Source organism: Staurois parvus, unplaced genomic scaffold (assembly GCF_062004578.1).
Source record: "Staurois parvus isolate SC_StPar_1 unplaced genomic scaffold, SC_StPar_1.0 ptg000332l, whole genome shotgun sequence".
Lineage (NCBI taxonomy): Eukaryota > Metazoa > Chordata > Amphibia > Anura > Ranidae > Staurois > Staurois parvus.
The window spans coordinates 72280-92377 of NW_028318128.1; the positions used below are offsets into that span (position 1 = coordinate 72280).

The 20098-nt window shown below is 39.8% G+C and overlaps 1 protein-coding gene across 1 annotated transcript in view; it reads left to right on the forward strand.

The window, feature by feature from the left end:
• The first annotated feature begins 1546 nt into the window (after positions 1–1546).
• RALGPS2 (Ral GEF with PH domain and SH3 binding motif 2) overlaps positions 1547–20098 on the forward strand; it is a 77850-nt gene continuing 59298 nt past the window's right edge. The window contains exons 1-3 of the mRNA XM_089683962.1: positions 1547–1646; positions 6015–6152; positions 9612–9702. Of these exons, the coding sequence (XP_089540088.1) occupies positions 1547–1646; positions 6015–6152; positions 9612–9702 (329 nt within the window). The remainder of the gene's footprint in view (positions 1647–6014; positions 6153–9611; positions 9703–20098) is intronic.

The window sequence follows — 20098 nt, forward strand, 5'->3', positions numbered from 1 at the left end:
CCCCAACATGTTAGCCCACCATTACAATGTTAAGCAAACAAACAGTACTGAGGATTTAACTACAGTAATACCAAGTTAAAATGGTGAAAACATTTGAAAGTGTACAATGCCTTTAATCACTTCCCATCCATAGGATGTCCCTGTACATCTTCGCGTTTCAGTGGTTATACCAGGGCCATGGCTGCATTTTCAGCCATGACCCCGATCTCAGTCTTTTCAGCCGCCAATGCTAAATATTGTAAAAGGAATCTGAGCGGCTAAATTGCTGATGGATTGCTTTTACATTCGGAGGAAGAGGGTACCCTCCCCTCCCTTCTTAGGCTCTCTAGTCCAGTGGCTTACCATAGAGATGACCAAAGACTGAAACATTCCCGTTCATCTCTAAGAAATTGCAACTACTGCCTTTTGAAAGCATCTGATTAAAACGATCTCGGTTTGATCAGATGCATTTAGGGCAGAGGAGAGATCTGGGGTCTAATAGACCTCAAATGTCTCCGTAAAGAGAACCTGTCACTGCCCATGTTATAACAAGCGATGTTGTTCATCCCTTGTGATAACAATTAAGTGATTAAAAAAGAAATTTAAAAGACAATGTAAAAATTAAAAGGTAAACCATAATAATGAAATAGTGCCCCCCCCCTTGCCTGTGCATAAAGGTGAACACATATATAGGTCTGGCACTCATGTAACTAGTGTTCGCACCACACGTGAGGTATCGCCGCAAAAGTTATAGTGAGAGCAGTGATTCTAGCACCAGTCCTCTTGTGTAACTCTAAACTGGTAACCTGTAAAGGCTATTAAAATGTCATCTATGGAGATTTGTAAGTAATGTAGTTTGTCGCCATTCCACAGGCGTACACAATTTTAAAGTATGACATGTTAGGTATCTATTTACACGACATGACATCTTTATATTTTACCAAACAATTAGATATTTGTTTTTGTGCATTAAAATTCATTAACCGCTTCCCGACTGCCATAAAGCAGATATACTGCTACAGGGCAGCTTGGGTGCGCACAATCACGTATATATTTCGGGTAGGGCGTACGTGCGCACCATACCCGCACCTCCATTCATGGCGCTCAGTCATTGGGTCCCGGCCGTTGATTACTCGCTGGTGCCCGGTGATTGCCAAGCAACTCCGGGGAGGAGAACTGTTTGTAAACAACACAGTTCTCCTCCGTCAGCTCATGCACACTGCTTTGGATGGCTGTGCACAGCACACCCATACAAAGCAGTGTGATTACAGTGAAGCACAAACACACAGCCCCATAGTAAAACACACCTAGCACACGCTCAACCTATTGATCGCCCCTCAAGTTAACCCCTTCCTATCCAGTGCCATTAGTACAGATTGGCAAAGGTTGTGACACCAGCCCGCCTCTCTGACTTAGCCAATCCGAGCAAGCTTTGTATTCATTAATAGAATACATTGCTCGCCGTGATTGGCTCAGTGCGTTATACTGTATGTAGCTGAAGCTACCGTACATACAGTATTACCGCACATCCAGCGGGTTGACAGATTAGTGGGTGTACTCAAACGAAATGGCTGGTAGACAAGACCCCATCATGGCTCCAGCAAGAAGGAAATATGAAGCCAGTTTCAAACTGAAAGTTGTAAACTTTGCCAAGAAACATAATAACTGTGCCACTGATGTCAGAGGATGAACATGATGAGGATTGTGAAGGATTTTAAGTACCGATAAGTCATAACCATTTTAATTAACATTATTTAAATCAAATCTGATGTTTTTAAATGGTGTTGCCTCAGAAAGGGGGTAGTCTTATACGGCGAGTATAGCCCAAAACCTTTGTTTTAACTGGAAAATTAGGGGGTCGTCTTATATACCCAGTCACCTTATACGCCGTGAAATATGGTACATGTTAATTGAAGTAGAAATTACATTACATTTTCTATACATTTCATTGTAAATTTCCACAGTGTAGATATATATATTCCCCTGCAATTCTGATGTGATTTGGGGTCTCTTGTCATCTGTTTAATTCATCTTATATCTACAGAAAAGGATGTATTGATTGAGAAGCTAGCCAGAAAATTGCTCGGAGGAAACAGGGCTCTGCGTATATTTCCGCTGTTGATTAACCACATTTTAATGGACAGTGTGACTTGTGGTCAGCTTTTGCTGGGCCCCTGCCATGAAAACATGACATCTTGTGGCTCCTGAGTTTACTGTGAAAATATAGAGAAACTTAACGCTTTGTTCTTCATACCTTTTTAATTCCAAAGTGTTCTTTCTGACCTTAATGGTAAGAATTGTAGCTTTTTACGTGGTCGTAACCGGCATGCTTCTGAAAACTCACATAGAAAAGTTTGGAGTATTCGTGGATAAAAAGAATTTTGAGTGACAGTGTTAAAATAATAATCATATATTTTTCTGATCTAGAATTTTTCCTAAGCTAGTTACTGCCTTGATGGGCTGTATTTGCACCAAGGATCTGTGCAATTGAAGCTTATAACAATGAAGGATCTTGTAGTTTCAACTTCATGATCAACGGTTGCTGGACACAGTACCTAGTTTTCTGTTTGTTAATGGTAGCAACACCCCCACCCCCTGAAATCCCATCAAATACATGTTTGCTCCCAACACAGCCATATTGTGACCTATTTTGACTGTTGTCCATATTGGATTTTGGTATCTGATACTGATAATCATTTTCAAGATCAGGCAGTGATGCAGTGCCTTTAACCTAGCTGCTAACAATGTGTCCAAGGCTCATCTGTTGGATAGGTTCGAAAACACTGATCATTTTCTCCTAGGTAAGTGGACACTGGAGATGTTTGCACCATACCTCTTTCCCTGCCTACACCATACCTTTTTCACTGCCTGGTTCTACCTAAACATTAACAGTTGCATGATAGGGTTGATGCACAGATTCATGAGGACAGATGCATCATGCTCCGATATCGAATTGTCCCCTAGTGTCTATTGCCAGCTTTATACACTGGTTGGTTGTCATTACAACATGGTGAAGCTGCCTTTGCTTAAAGGATTAGTGTTAGAGTAGTTATAGCTACTTGTTCATCTTGTGGCGTATGCTACCATCAATAGAACATGTACTTGAGTTGAGACGAGTTACTCATAAATGACCTGACCTGTACTAGCTGCAGTTTATAGTTTTGACACCTTTAACTGCAAAATAATCTTACCTTTTTTAGTTACTGTAGCTCTTTTATACTTTTTTCATTATACTAAGGTCTTTACCCAAATATTTATGCAGCTGAATACTAAAATGCAGCCAAGGGTTTATACAAGCAGAGGGCCTGTTAAAAAGAAACCACAAGCATGTTTAACAGTTATATCAAGACCATTAAATATAAGCCATACAGTACTGGCATTTGCCATAACTGTGAGTTGACATCTGGATTGTAGTGTAGTACCCCTGAAAATTACATTTTTAGTAACTGGTTAGAAATGTATATTACAAATGTATTTGTTGGCTCCCAAATCGCTGGCTACTTCTCCTTTAATGTTCCATAAATAGATGCAAAACTAATAGAAAGGTAAACTTAGATTTTCTAATTAACAAAAGGGTAAGTAGGGCCAAAGCTCTTTTGGCCCTACATCTCTTGGGGATCACAGGGGTGAACTTCGTTCTGCAGTTCTTTGACCTGTATTCACACAACAGCGGACTAAAGTCCGCTGTCAACTGACATCACTGTTGGTCCAGATTCTGGAGACATCCCAACTTTAAATTTTGGATCCACCCGGATGCCTTGACTGGCAGCTGGCTCAGTGAGCTACTGCACAGCCCAGTATTCCAGTGAGTGCTGGAGGGGCATAGCAGAGAGCCAGAGACTGACAGTCACAACTCTCTGCTCAATGAAGACCAAGGACCAAGTGATTAGCTGCCTTTGATCACTCAGTTCTTGGTCTTCGAGGTGGCAGGGGACAGGTGAAACATCAAAAAAATTACAGTCAGCAGCTACAAAAACTGTAGCTGCTGACTTTTATTAAACAGCCACTCACCTGTTTTTACCTCCCGTCTTCTGTCCTCAGCGCTGGCATCTAACTGTGGGTAACTGTCTGTGACAGCTTGCGGTACCCACTGTGCATGTGCGAGCCACATTGCTCATTATGAATGGTCCTGCAGTCTTCTGGGACCTGTTGTGTGTTCCAACCAAAAAGGGGAAGTTTTGCTTTAAAACCTTTTCCCCCACTACTGTTTTCAAAATGGCACTTTTGTGGAAGGGGGGGCGAGGGAGTGGGTACCTGATTTTGACAGGTGAGTTCTCCTCCCCCCCCCTTCCGCAAAAGTGCCATTTTGAAAACAGTAGTGGGGGAAAAGTTTTTAAAGCAAAACTTCACCTTTTTGGGTGGAGCTCCACCAAACTAGGTCCCCCAGCTACAACCCCTCATGTTGCCATTATTATCTCTTTCAGAGTTGAGCTGAGAGGTATTTGACAGCCTTCTGCTGGATTCTCCCTTTTCCCTAACTAAAGCAGAGTGTAAATGTGGCCCAAATCTAAGATGTACAGTAATTCTAATTTAGTCAGGTACAATTATGCACTACTTTTTGTACTCCAAACCTGTCAGTAATTTACCTGAGGTCACTTTAACATTTAAAAAAAAAAGAAAGAAATTTTTCGCTTTTGGTTATAAAAAAAATCCAATAAACGCAGTCATAAATTTGGGACAAAATGTATTCTACTACATGTCTTTATATTGGTTTGTGTGAAAGTTATAGAATTTACAAACTATGGTATATATATTGGAATTTACACAGATTTTACTTTCTGACTGCCTATCACATTTCTTGAGGTGCTAAAACAAACCACAAAGCAGTTGACTGGATTCTAAGGAGGACCTGTACTAGGACCGGTTAAAGATAAATTCCATTATAAAATAAATGCTACCACATTTGTACCCACTACAGAAGCCCCTTAAAAATGAATTATGCCACATTTGAAATTTCTCTCAAGATTCATATTAAAAAGGCCAGAGGATACAAATACATAAAAAGTGATAGCGAAGAAAAAAGTGTGAAATAAATAAACCAAGCAATTTTAACTACTAGAAGCCTGTCTAAAGAATGTGTTTTCCTTTACTTGCATGAATAAGCACCTAAGTAAGAAAAAGCATAGACTACTGTCTGTAGGGGTCTCAAGGGCCACACAAGTGCCACAGCTCTGCATGTGGCCCCTAGGGTGCAGGTTGGGCACCAGATCCTCACATAATTCTTTAGAGCAGTGGTTCTCAACCTGTGGGTCGCGACCCCTTTGGGGGTCGAACGACCCTTTCACAGGGTCGCCTAAGACCATTGGAAAACGCATATTTCTGATGTGTAAAGCGCAGCTACTGTGTAGAAAGCGGCTGCTGTGCTGAAAGCGGCTGCTGTGCTGAAAGCGGCTACTGTGCTGAAAGCAGCAGTATTGGAGGTAAAACGACACTTCATGAATTATAATTACTGGGTAAATAATTTTATGGTTGGGGGTCACCACAACATGAGGAACTGTATGAAAGGGTCACAGCATTAGGAAGGTTGAGAACCACTGCTTTAGAGGATGGCTAACTAAAGTTATATATTAACTAATGTTTATATAAAAATGTTATTTCATTGACTGCTATAGAAATCACATCTCATCTTTATAAATGAGCCTCTCTTGTTTGGAGAATCTTAATTTGCAAGATAATTACATATCTCCCTGTATAATACTAAGAATTGGTTCAAGAGATATTAATGCATGAATGAAGACTTGTGTTCCTATCTCAAGTTACTCCCGTGAGCATATTCTGTCCCCCGTCTGCTCTTGCGGCGTGCATCACACTCAAAATTCTGTTTTCATTATCTGAATGACGTTTTTGTATAAACTTATCCGCATGTGTGAAAGCCTTTCCAGCCAGTGCAGAGTACAGTTACGCACATCAAAAGGCTCAAATGAATCCCCATAGGATGGGATTAAACTGTGTTGCAATAATAATGTATGACTTGCATATGTTGCAAAGAGAGCCTGTCTTTTAATGTTTTTTTTATATCCTGTGTTTCCTTTCAGGTATTTACCTCTCTGACCTCACTTATATAGATTCTGCATATCCATCAACTGGCAGCATCCTGGAAAATGAGCAGAGATCTAATCTAATGAACAATATCCTGAGGATAATCTCTGACTTGCAGCAGTCCTGTGAATATGGTGAGTATTTTCCCCTGAAAGGATTCTTTGGTGGATTTGTATGGGCATTGCTAGTCATAGACAAACTTGATCATTTAGAAAGAACCTGTTACCTGTCCTCATCACAGTCTAAGGCGATAATGGAAATTACTGCATTGGCAGCACCAGGGTTTACCTGATCATGAACATTCACACAGTAGCCTCATTTGATGTGTATTCAGTTGGTTTTATTGTCTCACAACCTTGAAGATTGGCCACATTACTAGAGGAAAGGAGATCTAGCATGGCCCCCTTTGCTTGGATAACAGATCTCAATGGTATGAGTCTGATGTATGTCATTTACACATTAGATGCACTTTTCTATGAAATGTGTAGATCTTATAATTTTCTTTCATATTTTGCCCTCATATCTTTTGTCATCCCTTTTTAAGATTTATGCAATATATCTGTTTCTTTCTAAGTATATACTTTATATACTAGTTGTTTGTTATTCCAGACATCTTTAAATTAAGTAATATAGCACAATTGATTACTGTGTACTTTTTTTTTTTGTTAAAAAAAATGGGGATAGATCAGCTATTAATCTCGGTAAACACGCACCGGATGTTGGCTGGTTCAGTAGGAACATTTGGTTTCTTGTGTTTGTTTGATTGTTTATTTGTTTATGTAATTTTCTCCTGGGACTTGTAATGTGGGCCATACCAATCTAGGGGGAAGGTTTTTGTGTATAAATGCTGTGCTGTTTGTTAATAAAAAAACAGTCTTTGTTTGGCTTCAACATTGGTTCTGTCTGATGCTTGGGGTAAATTCACTATATTCAGGTTCCAGAGTGGAGGAAGCTGTAGTTTAGCAGAGATACGCAGTCGGGAGGTCAAGGAGTCTGTCACATTAAACTTTTGTTGTTTGGTGACACTCTGATTTTTTTTTTTTTTTTAATGGCAGGGAGAAGGGACTTAAAGTGGAGCTCCAGTCAAACCTACAAAAAATAAGTCAGCAGCTACAAAAACTGGTTGCTGACTTAAAAAAAAAAAAAAAAAAAAAAAAAAAAGCCACTCATCTGTCCCATGAACCAGCTGTATACTCACTGCAGTCCCTGTCACCGGCCGTCCTCACTCCACCGCCCTGGCATCCTAAGTGTGGGCACCCAGCTGTGACAGCTTGAGGCTTCATAGCCAGGTACTACCCCCCCCCCCCCAAAGGTGCCAATTCCTCACGAGGAGCAGAGGACGAGGCCTTCTAGTGGAACTTCACTCTCTCAATAAACATTGACTATTTTTAATCCTTAAAAATGCTGCTAGCATTAGTAAACAGGAAAGTATATCATATTTACTTATTATAAGCTTTTTTTATTTATTTTTTTTAACATTTCTTTAGTTCCTGGTTTTTGTGCCTAGTCAAATGATGTCACACATACCAGGAGCCTTCAGGAGGTGAGGGAGGTTTCCCAGCTCAGCCAATGCCTGAGCTAAGGACAGATGGATTTCAGGAAGTACAGTAAATGCTACATGAATCATCTGCCCTTACTCAAGATGATCACTGCCAGAAATACCAGGGGGAGTTTTTCAAAATTAATTTTCAGCAATATAAAGCATAAAGACATGGATGGATGGGTGAGCTTGCTTTCAATAATAAAGAATTAAATAGCATTTTTGGTTTGCGGTATTCAGATGCAGTGCAGTTCCACTTTAAAGCAGAACTTCCCCTTTTGGGTGGAGCCTTAATCAGGGTATACACTAGAGCAGTGGTGGGCAACCTTTTTTTTCAACTGAGCCAAATCTCGCCAAAACCACGATTGAAATTTATTTTGAGAGCCACATTTTTAAAACTGAAAATACATAGGATGGTACACTGTTTTTAGTTTCAATAAGTTTTTATAGTAATTCATCCCCCATATAGTAATTCATCCCCCATAGTAATTCATCCCCCATATAGTAATTAATCCCCCATATAGTAATTCATCCCCCATATAGTAATTCATCCCCCATATAGTAATTCATCCCCCATATAGTAATTCATCCCCCATAGTGTAATTCATCCCCCATATAGTAATTCATCCCCCATATAGTAATTCATCCCCCATATAGTAATTCATCCCCCCTATAGTAATTCATCCCCCCTATAGTAATTCATCCCCCCTATAGTAATTCATCCCCCCTATAGTAATTCATCCCCCCTATAGTAATGCATCCCCCCTATAGTAATTTATCCCCCATATTAATTCATCCCTCATATAGTAGTAGTAAGTAAGTAGCAAGTAGTAAGCCAAGTCCCCCCTGTGTCAATTCACTTACCTTTGCTCCGCGCGTTCCTCTCGCTGTGTTCCCGCGCCGTTCCGGACTTCAGGGCGGACTGTGAGAGGAGCCTAGCTCCTCTCACGTTCGTCACGCTGCCCCGCCTACACACATCCTGACAGCCAATCACTGGCTATCAGGATGTGAGTGGCAGCGAGACTGGCCAATCATTGCATTTGAGCGCGCTGCCCTGGCTGTTTTTTTTTGGATCACGCTGCAGAGTCCCTGCCGCTCGAGAGGAGGGAGGGGAGCGGGCGCCCGGCACACAAGAGCCGCATTAAAGCGTGTAAAGAGCCGCGGCTTGCCGACCACTGCACTAGAGGGTTGAATGGAAAAAAAAAAAATAGGACAGATCCCTGCTTCCACACAAGTGGACAGCCGGGGCTTCCCTCTCATCCACCGTCAGCAGCCATTGACTGCTGGTTTTCCAGCAGGACCCCTCGACAGAAGCTGGTCATTAGATTGGCTTCTGTTGAACAGACAGTGGTATGCACATACTGAAATTTATTTCAGTATGTGTATAGCCAGCTTTAGCATATTGAAAAAAAAAAACACTGCATCGGTGGAGTGCAATAGTTTATGGCCTACTTGAGTGTGCCACCGCTATTTAGAAGGTCTACAACAGAGGTCTCCAAACTATGGCCCTCCATGTGTTGAGGAACTGCAAGTCCCACAAGGCCATGCAATACTCTGACAGCCACAGGCAAGACTCGCAGAGGCAGGATGGGACTTGTAGTACTTCAACAGCTGGAGGGCCATAATTTGGAGACCCCTGGTCTACAAGATTTAATGTCTTCGCCTCATCCATAATACAGCTGTCAAATTCATTTTAAATGAGGAATTGAAAAAAATTGCCAAGAGAAATATGGGGGCAGCCATTGCTGACCAGCTTACAAAAATACATGTTGTCTAGCTGTCCCTGGCTGCAATATGCTGCATCACCGACCCAGATAAAAATATGCAGAAAGTGAAGTCCGCTTAGAGTCAACACACCTGATCTGCATACTTGTTTTGGGTCAGTGATTCAGAAAGCTATCAAGCCACAGAAGCCACATGATGGGAAGGAGGCATTTTGAGAAGGAAATGTGAGCAGTGTCAGCCTTCATACTTCTCCCAGCACAGGTTTACTTAGGTAGACATTGGAAGCATTGCAGTTGTACTTTAGATTTTTCCTTTTTGTTTTTCACAGATATTCCCATATTGCCTCATGTACAGAAATACCTGAACTCTGTGCGATACATTGAGGAGCTTCAAAAATTTGTGGAGGATGATAATTATAAGTAAGTTTACAGTTTCAGATGTTTTTAAATAACTACTGGAAACCTCATTTCCATTTATTTTCTGAATTGCCATTTTCTATCATTTTCCAGATTCTCTCCTAGTACTGGGTTGCTGGTGTAACACATTAGTAAGTGTAACCCACTACTCAAGAATGGGGATAGCAGTTATGGTTTGTTTTACATCAGGTGCAGTGTTACCTGACTAGCATTAGTAGTTCAGTTGGTTTTTCTGGTAGCATGCTATACCAACGCAGTGAAGGTGATTTTTTGCACTTTTGGTCTTTGTGACCAATTCATATTCAGAATTCATAAAATTTGGTTGCTTGACCGCTTTTTGGCGTAGACGTGGTTCTCATACAAATGTTTTTCACCATATCCAGTTGGACATCCAAGGTCTAGGTACGAGCTGCTTGACCTTATATCTGCATAAATTAAAGTATATGCAAATTAAATGGAAAACAGCCCAACCTGACTAGAATGGCCTATGGATGTATCTTTTTGGCCGTTTCCTTTTTTTCCTAGCAAATGTTTTCCTTTCGTAGACTTGCAGTAGTTTTCATGTCTGTTTTTTGGAATTCATGTTCAGTCATTAATAATGATTCATTTGAGCAGACTGAAGAATGTTGTCATGATGTATGAATTCACTCGATTTCTGCTTTGGTTTCTTGGCAGTTGTACATTGCAGTCAAAATGACGTCACTTTCAAGCTTTGTTTCAATAATTTTTTCTGCAGTTAAATACAGACATTCCGTCTGCTTCAAGACAGGCTGATATACATCATTGTGTTCACTCGGTTTTAAAGTATATTATGGCTAACTTTTTGGTTATGCTAATTAGACTTAGAGGTAATAGCTTCAGATGAAAATTAGAATCCCCCATGGGATCGATTTGATCAAAGTCAGAATTGGGTTTAATTAATGAATAGCATACTTTGTTTTGCATGCATCATGTTTCATCAGATTTTAATAGACATAGTTGAACAGACATGAGCAATTATAACTGTTGAACCTTCTTAACACAAGCCACAAATAGATGTTTGAAATCTGCTGGAGACTTAGTATGGATGACAGAGGTCCACATGGGCCAGTAGAAACATTTTGTAGTACTTGTTCTTCAATATGTACCTAAAAGAGAACTCCAGGCACCACTGAAAATGTGGTGCTTTTCATTGTAGCTATTTTCTATGCTAACTTTGACAAATATTTCATTCTTTATTCTTTCCAGATTTATTTAAACTAGGGCATAGACAAAACAGAAGTGTAGGAATTGTAATATGAATAGTATGCCTCTATAAATGAAATAATACTTTTAATCCTGTTTACCATAATTCCCCCACCTACGCTTTCACTGTAAGGTTCTTTTCATTTGCCATCTGTCTTTTCATCATACCCTTTTTCTTTTTTTCACAAGCCATGATGCCTCTGACTTTGGATGTAAAATGGAATGTATGATATTTTCCTATCCAAGTACTAACTAGGCCTGACCCTGCTTAGCTTCGCATTGCAGTACATGTATCCCTGGCTATTCTAGCTGGGAAAAGTGACAGTCATGACCCAGAAATGATGTCATACACGTTACCTTCCGAGTCACAGACAGAAGGAGAGTAGAGCGGACTAGTGCACAAGTGGGGGGGTTTGGTGTTTGGGGCACTGGTACCAAAGGCTGTGGAAGTGATCGGGCAGCTGCACCGCCTTACTGCTTCCACTTGACAGGCAGGAATCTGCCTGTCAGTTTTATACACAATCCCAGTGGCTGCAGCCACCAGATTTTGTATAAAACCCTTTGCTGTCAGGTCCGTACAAAATTTGGACCTGGCGACAAAAGGGTTAAACAGTAAACATGGTGCATCTTAACTGTATTTTGCATGGAACAGGCAAGGTTTGGGTATGTTACAAATAATGCAATGTTGAAGTGTTTTATACACAGAAGTTCCAACAAGAAGTAGAAACAAGGTGAACAGTGTTGTGCTTAAGGAAATAAAAGTGGAACTAAATCCATTGATTAAACGGATTACAAAAACAGTTGCATTCAAGGCATACTGTAAAGAACTGTCACATTTGCTTCTGCTGTCAAACAGTCAAGCCATCAAAACTGATCACATGTATAGCACCGTGGCTACTGCAGATCAAACAGAGGTTAGGATGGCAGGTTCATTGGCTGTAAGGATAAGAGGGTTTATTTCTGCTTTAATGTGTTCTGGCTGATGAGGTTTGTTCTTATTTTAGAGTGCAGTGCAATGTTTAAGGGGTTTTTACTATTTTAACATTTCTTGCTCCTTCCACTGCCTCACTGTGCTGTGTTGACCAATATAGTGCTGGGAAGCTTTAAGTCTACTATTGATGAACATCTTTTCAGTATAGAGGGATGCTTCTGCTTAAGGCAGGAACCATTTGTAGAAGTTTCTGATAATGTAAAAGATCTTGATACTATAACCCTCCTTATTTGACATAGTGATTATTATTATTATGAGAATGAAAATAAAACTTAGCACAATCAAACAAAATATCAATATATATCATCCAAATTGGACATTCCTGGCCATCGCCTTCTGAAGCAGTCATGATTGGATGATGAAATGCATCAAGGGTGTGGCTGGACGACGTCATTACGCTAAGTGGAACCGGAATTCAGCCATCTTGGATAGGAATCGGAAGCCAAAGTTTTACCTTAAGGGGGAAATGCTTGTTTAACCAGTTCCTGCCCAGCCTATAGTAAAATGATGGGTGAGCAGGACTTTTGTTGTTCCGGGTTGACATCATATGACTTCCTCGCGGATCGCCACCTTGTGCAGAGCCCACGCTGTGTCCATTTGACATAGCCGATGACTGATCTGTGTAACGGCCCGTTGCCGATACCATGTGAAGTCTGTGACCAATCACAGCAGGTCACATGACAATTGTAAACAGTGGATGGCTTTGTCTCATGCCACTTATTGTATACAATTGTGTTGCTAGCTTTGATTGGTCACAGTGATCACATGGTACAAACTGGGCCAATCACAGCCCATCTGTGTCATGTGTTTAGCTGTGGTCACCACAAAACAAACTGAATCAATGTCATTTAGTGAAATGCTTGCTTATAGCAATTAAATCAGTGCTATAAGCAATCATAATCCGTAAAAAAAAAAATACTGATCACTTCCCCAGAGTAGCACAATGTTACTGTGGTAACATTATAGTACTCTGGCCACAGTGTGTTATAAAAAAAATCGTAAACAAATCTTATTTTTTGTACTGTCACCAATCAGTTTCCCTGATCACCCCCACACCAGTTATATGATGACGCTGTACTGCACTGTTGTCAGTATGTGGGGAAAAAAAATTGTGAGGGGAAAAAAAAAACCCTTTAAATTTCTTCATTTTCCAAAAAATTATGACAAATTATAACGTCAAAAAACTCACCATGCCTCTTACTGAATACCTCAGACTTTCTACTTTCCAAAAAGGGGTAATTTGGGGGATATCTGTACTGTCCTTGCATTTTAGGCTCCATGCACACGGAGCGTTTCTAATAACACTGGTAGGGTTAGCTGTGTAAAGTCTTGTTACAAACGTGAGTTTTTCAGCGTTTTTGCATTAGCGTTTAGCCGCGTTTTTCCATGTTTGCAGTTTTTAGCATTTATTTAGTGTTTTTTTTTTTTTTTTTTTACACAGAAAAAAAATATTTTTGCTCAACAAAAGCCCCTAACGCCATTTTGCTGCATTTTCTGGCGCTTTTCAGTGTTAGAGCTTTTTTACTGCTAAAAAAACACTTTTACAAACCCACTATTTCTGGGGGGTTTTTCCAGCCAAAAAATGCTCATGCTATACTCTGATTAAAAAGTGTTGCTTTTGTGTGTGTGTGTGTATATATATATATATATATATATTTATAAAAAAAATTCTGTATGTTTCTATATTTACATTATTTTACATTTTCTGTGGTAGCATGGGAGATTCCATTTTTTGAACGATTTATTATGCTTAAAAATGAGAGCTGAGAAAAGACCTCATCGCTAAAGACAATAATGGTTATTGTAGGTAATGCATAGCACCCAACTGTCCTCATTTGGAGGGACTGTCCCTTGTGTAGCCTCAGTTGTCCTTTTTTGTTCTGATGGGTACATTTCCATACAAAATGTACTATTTTACTACCAAAAGTGTTATGCTTTACTAATGTTTTTATCTTCTATATTACATGTGTTATTTTGAAAGGCTCATATAACGGAAAAATAGTAATCCAAAAAACATTTGCATGGGTTTAGCCAATCATTTTGTGCATAATAGACCTTTGTGGTCTGTACAACTGGGGCCATGGCAGGGACATGCCCTTTGCCTACATTCTGTTTGCTAAAAGGTGTCCCTCTTTATCATTTCAAAACGTTGGGTGCTATGGATAAAGCATGTTCTGTAGAAATCAATTTGCTTTTTAACTGAATTTAGCGAAGGACTAATCTCACTTCCACAGTAATTCAGACTTTCATATGTATGCTTAAAGTGATACTTAAGCTTCATTTATACTTACCTACTTTGTGCAGCAATTTTGCACACAGCTGCCTCGATCCTCTTATTTTTGGGTCCTCCCGCTGGTACTCTGGCTCAAGCAGTGCCCCCCCAAAAAAGCTGCTTGCCCTGGGGGCACTACTAAATGCTTGCTCCCGAGCCAATGCTCTATGCATCCATAAGACACACAGAGCCATGGCTCAGCCCCTCCCCCCTCTTTCTCCTCATTGGCTCACTGGCTGTAATTGACAGCAGCAGGAGCTAATGGGCTGCTGCTGCTGTCTCCTCAGTCAATGAAGCGGTAGAGTCCCCATACAGCTGAGGCTATTGTGACCATTGCTGGATTGGAGGGGGCTCAGGTTAGGCTTGGGGGGGGGGGTGATGGACACAAAAGGGTTTTCACTTTCATGCATAGAATACATGAAGGTAAAAAAACCTTGAGCCTTTAGAACCACTATAACTGTGTTTTGTGTAAAGTGTAGGTCAAGCCACTTTTTTTTTTTTTTTTTTTTTGTTTTGGTTAGGGTGGGGAAGGATTAATATTTCTGCCAAGAATATTTTTCACTGTCCTAACGTCATGTCTTGCTGACAGCGGATTCAACAGGAAGTGAGGGAAAATCTTCAGCAGGGATACAGAAAAGGTTCCCCCTCACTTCCTGTCTGGTAAAACACCATCAGTAGGGAAATAAGTGAGGTATATCGGTCTAATTGTGTCCCTGATAGTAAAAAGCTGACAGGGGTTTTAGCTGGACATACATTTTTATATTTCATACACTGATGAACTTCATGGTGCTCACTTTGCTACCATTCAACTTCATTCCACTTGATCTTTCTTGACAAAAAAATACCATACGGAAAGTGTCTGACTGCTTATGTTGTGCGTCAGGAATCAATTGTGTATATGCATTGCAAAATGTCTATTTTGCATGAAAGAAAGTAGGAAAGATTTGTCATATTTGTACAATTGTAAACGGATGCCTGGAAATGAAAAAATGCATATAGGCTTTATAAAACTAAAATGGGAAGAAGTAATGGACATAGGAGGCACAAGGGGGGGGCATTTGCTTCCTATTTAGGCGCACATATAACAAACAATTACACTTCCATGTGGTGAACAGACTGAACTGATCAGACTAGCAAGATAGGTGGTTCTCACTATTTGTAAAAGTAAATAACATAAATGTAATTTGCATTTGTGGTGATGTCCTTGCCCTTTAACTATAAATGGTTCTGTAGCACTGCTATTAAAATTAAGCTGTCAAACGTGGACATTTCAAAGTAAATATATGATGAAAATGTATGAACAGATTTCACCTGTGTAAAGTACATCAGTATGTGGAGAAACATCTACACTACCACTCCATCTCTTTCTAATAGTAGATACCTGGAAGTCTCTGTCTTTAATACTTTTGGTCAACAAACAATGCAGTAGGTGACATCAGAACTCCCAATCTTGATGTTTTTTAAAAAAAAAACAGAGCTCAAAAAGTATTAAAGTTATTGAATTGGCAAATAATCCATGCAATTAGCACTTTTCTGGAGTGGTCAGCAATGGTGGATTTCCTATAAATTTAGCATGGATTGCCCAGGTTTGTGACAGGTTTACCTTCAGGGCCTGGCCTGTTAACACTTGGTTGTGGTGTAGCACACACGCCAATGCACTTGATTTCAGGTAGGCCACAATAATCATGTGCTAAATTTGTTCACCACATATTTTTTTCATAGTTACTTTGGAATGCCAGAAAAAACAAATGGTGCTGCAAGTCATTGTGCTATGTTTGATGCCTTAGCATGCATTGCTGCATGTTGCTGAAACATGATGGTGTAAACAGACCCTCAGGCTTTAACAGTACATGTGTGTGGTTCAATGACTGCTGTAGTCCAGAAAATGTAGTAAATATGTTTTTATATATAATTTTGTTTTTTGTAGGTTTTCTGTAAAAGCTACTACAGCCAAAAGGTTACATAACCAGCATGGCTAATTGCACAGAACTAAATTATACTAAGCTCCTTTACCAGTTGTCTTAAGTTGTAATTTTTCTAACAAACATTTTAGCCATGTGCTGCATGTAATCATGTCATTTATAATTTTCATTGGAGTCTATTTAGGGCTGCAACTAACGATTATTTTCAAAATTGACTAGTTGGCCCATTTGTTTCAATTAATCCAATAAAAACGTCAAAAGTTTGGTGTATAGTTAATACAGCATGTAAAGTAATGTATTCTTGAATATCTATATGCAGTGGTAACTATAAATAACCTCCTATGTAGTTGGGTAACAAAATATCTAATCTACTCTGAGATTTACAGACAGAAGAGATATACTGTATATACTATTAGAGGTTGAATGTGGCACATATCCTCATACTCAGAGATCAAAGTTTGTATGTAACCACCTCAGTACAGGGCACTTTCACCCCCTTCCTCCCCAGACCAGATTTCAGCTTTCAGTGCTTTCACGCTTTGAATGCTATTTAGTCATGCAACACTGTACCCAAATGAAACTTTTTCCCTTTTTTCACACAAATAGATCTTTCTTTTAGTGGTATTTAATTAGCACTGGGTTTTTCATTTTTTTGCGTTCTTAAAAATTTGGGGAAAAAACGCATTTTCATGGTTTTATAAAATTTTGCAAATAAGTTTTTTTCTTCATAAATTTTGAAAAAGAAACCTTTCCGTGTTTGGAGATTACATTTCTTTTCCTCCAGACGTAAAGAGTGCCGCCTTGTCCTCTGTGATGACCTCAGGGTGAATAACTCTACACCGAGTTCACTATATGAACCACTGATGTATTTATACATGTTGATCATATCCCCCCTTAATCTCATCTTCTCAAGAGAGAATAAATTCAGTTCCTCTAATCTTTTCTCATAGCTGAGCTCCTCCATGCCTCTTATCAGTTTGGTTGCCCTTCTCTGTACTTTCTCCAGTTCCCCAATGTTCATTTTGTGAATTGGAGCCCAAAACTGAACTGCATATTCCAGATGAGGTCTTACTAATGATTTGTACAAGGGTGAAATGATCTCTCTTTCTCGGGAGTCTATACCTCTTAATACAAGAGAAAATTTTGCTTGCTTTATAAACTGCAGCTTGGCATTGCATACCATTATTAAGATTGTGATCTACCCGAACCCCCAGATCCTTCTCCACCATTGATTCCCCCAGTTGTACCCCCCTAGTATGTATGATGCATGCATATTCTTAGTCCCCAAGTGCATAACCTTACATTTATCAACATTAAACTTCATTTGCCACATAGTTGCCCAGTTAAACAGTGCATTAAGGTCGGCTTGTAAGTTGAAGACATCCTGTAAGGACGTTATTCCACTGCACAGCTTGGTGTCATCTGCAAAGACTGAAACAGTATTTTTAATCCCAGACCCTATATCGTTTATAAATATATTAAAGAGTAAGGGTCCAAACAACTTGGGGTACACCACTGACAACCCTAGACCATTCAGAGTATGAATCATTAACCACTACTCTGAATACGATCTCTTAGCCAGTTTTCTATCCATTTACATACGGATTTTTCCAAGCCTATAGACTTTACGTTACACATTAGCCGTGTGTGGGGAACTGTGTCAAACGCTTTTGCAAAATCCAAGTATACCACGTCCACCGCCACCCCTCTGTCCAAGGTTTTGCTCACCTCATAAAAAGAAATCAGATTTGTTTGACAACTTCTATCTCTCATGAATCCATGCTGTCTGTTGCTTAAAATATTTTTTTTCCAGCAAGAACTCATCCATGTGGTCTTTTATTAAACTCTCCAGTATCTTCCCAATTATAGAAGTTAAACTAACAGGACTATAATTACTTGGTAAAGGTTTTTACCTTTTTAAATATTGGCACCACATTGGCCTTACGCCAATCCAGTGGTACTATGCCAGTCATTAAAGAGTCCCTTAAACATTAGAAACAATGGCTTTGAAATGACAGAGCTCAATTCTTTAAGGACCCGTTGATGTATGCCAGGGGTGGGCAACTGTGGCCCTCCAGCTGTTGTAGAACTACAAGTCCCATGAGGCATTGCAAAACTGACAGTTACAAGCATGACTCCCAAAGGCAGAGGTATGATGGGTCTTGTAGTTCACCAACAGCTGGAGGGCCACAGTTGCCCACCCCTGGTGTATGCCATCTGGTGCAGGTGCTTTATTCACCTTTTATTTACTCTAAATATTTTTGGATCATATCAATTGTGAGCCAGTGTGTATCATTTGGAGCTGTGCCAATACCATGCCTATTATGGACAAGAGCTCCCCCATGCCCCTTTGTATACACAGAGCTGAAGAAGGTATTTCACAAATTTGCCTTCTTTTTGTCCCCAGTCACCCACTCTAGATTATTTTGTAAAGGGCCTACATGCTCGGACTGGACCTTTTTACTATTAATATATTTGAAGAATTTTTAGGGGTTGGTCCTCCTATCTTTTGCAATCGTTTTCAATTTTTGCGGCCTTTATTTCCTTTTTGTATATTCTGTTATATTCTTTGTAATGTTTAAACAATGATAGCATTCCTTCATTTTTTATATTTAATAAAAGCTCTTTATTATCTATAGCTTTTTTAAATTTGGCCGTAAACCACATAGGTTTGATTTTTAGCCTTTTAAACTTGTTGCCCATGGGAATATATTTTGCAGTGTGTTCACATGCAGTCTTTTTGAAGAATTCCCATTTCTGTGTTGTGTTAATTGATGCCAATATTCCCTCCCAATCTAAATCTTGGAGAGCATCTCTCAGCCTTGGAAAATTAGCTCTTTTAAAATTGAGCATTTTTATTTTTCCCATATGTGCTCGCTGTTTACAGCTAACAATAAATGAAATCATGTTCTGGTCATGGCTACCCAGATGTTCTTATATGGACATTCGTAATACGCTCTGCATGGTTTGAGATAACCAGGTCCAGCAGAGCATCATTCCTAGTTGGGGCCTCTATGAACTGTACCATAAAATTGTCCTGTATTAGGTGTAAAAAAAATTTCTGTGAGCCCCTACCACTCCCTTTCGATACAGTAACCCATCTTCCTGCCTGATAATCCTGATTAGTCCCTCTGCCCTCTACATCAATCCCATTAGCTACCTGCTCAAGAAGTAGAAGACCCCTTTTAAGGTTGTCGATTATGACCAGTGTTGCAACTTACTCCTCCAGATCTGTAACGTGAGTTTCCAGAAGGGCAACCCGCTTACATCTGTCGCAGCGGTTTCCATCCTGGAGCTGTTGCTCCATTGCTGCATACATGCGGCACACTGTGCACTGCACAAAACCTTCCACACTGCTAGCACACATTATCCCAGTTACCATATTAATAGGAAATATCAGTTGTCACTTAAAGATTAGTAGACTCCTGTTATAATCTCTTGTTTTCCACTCCGGTTTTTTAATTCCACTTTTCAAATGTCCACTTGGTCAAAGGTCCGGCAAGCAAAATACAGGCAAGCTCAGAGTGAGCTCTACAGCAAGGTATATAGGACCTGTATCACCTTTGACCCATTAACCCCTCCCCTTAATTATCAGACTGAAGGAAGTCAAGGAAAGGAAGAGAAAAAAAATGCTATTTAAAAAGTGATGCTAAAAGCTTTTACTTTTTTAAATTACTTTTTCTAAGACCCAAAGAAGAAAATAAAACTACAAGCACCATTAATCAAAAGTAAAACTTTATCACTCTCCACTAAAATTTCCCACTCTTTTTAGAGATCAGCCAGCAAAAAATGCCAGATGGCATTGGTATACTGACAGATGTAGATGATCACTCTGACGTGTGGGGGACACAATCTGGGTGATCAGTGTGTGTGCTCTGCATCTCCCCGCTGGCGGGCTCTTTGTGAGGAGAAGCAGAGCTGATCAGCTGACTGGTGGCCATGTTTTCATTACATGATGGCTGTGATTGGACACAGCCATCATGATCAGAA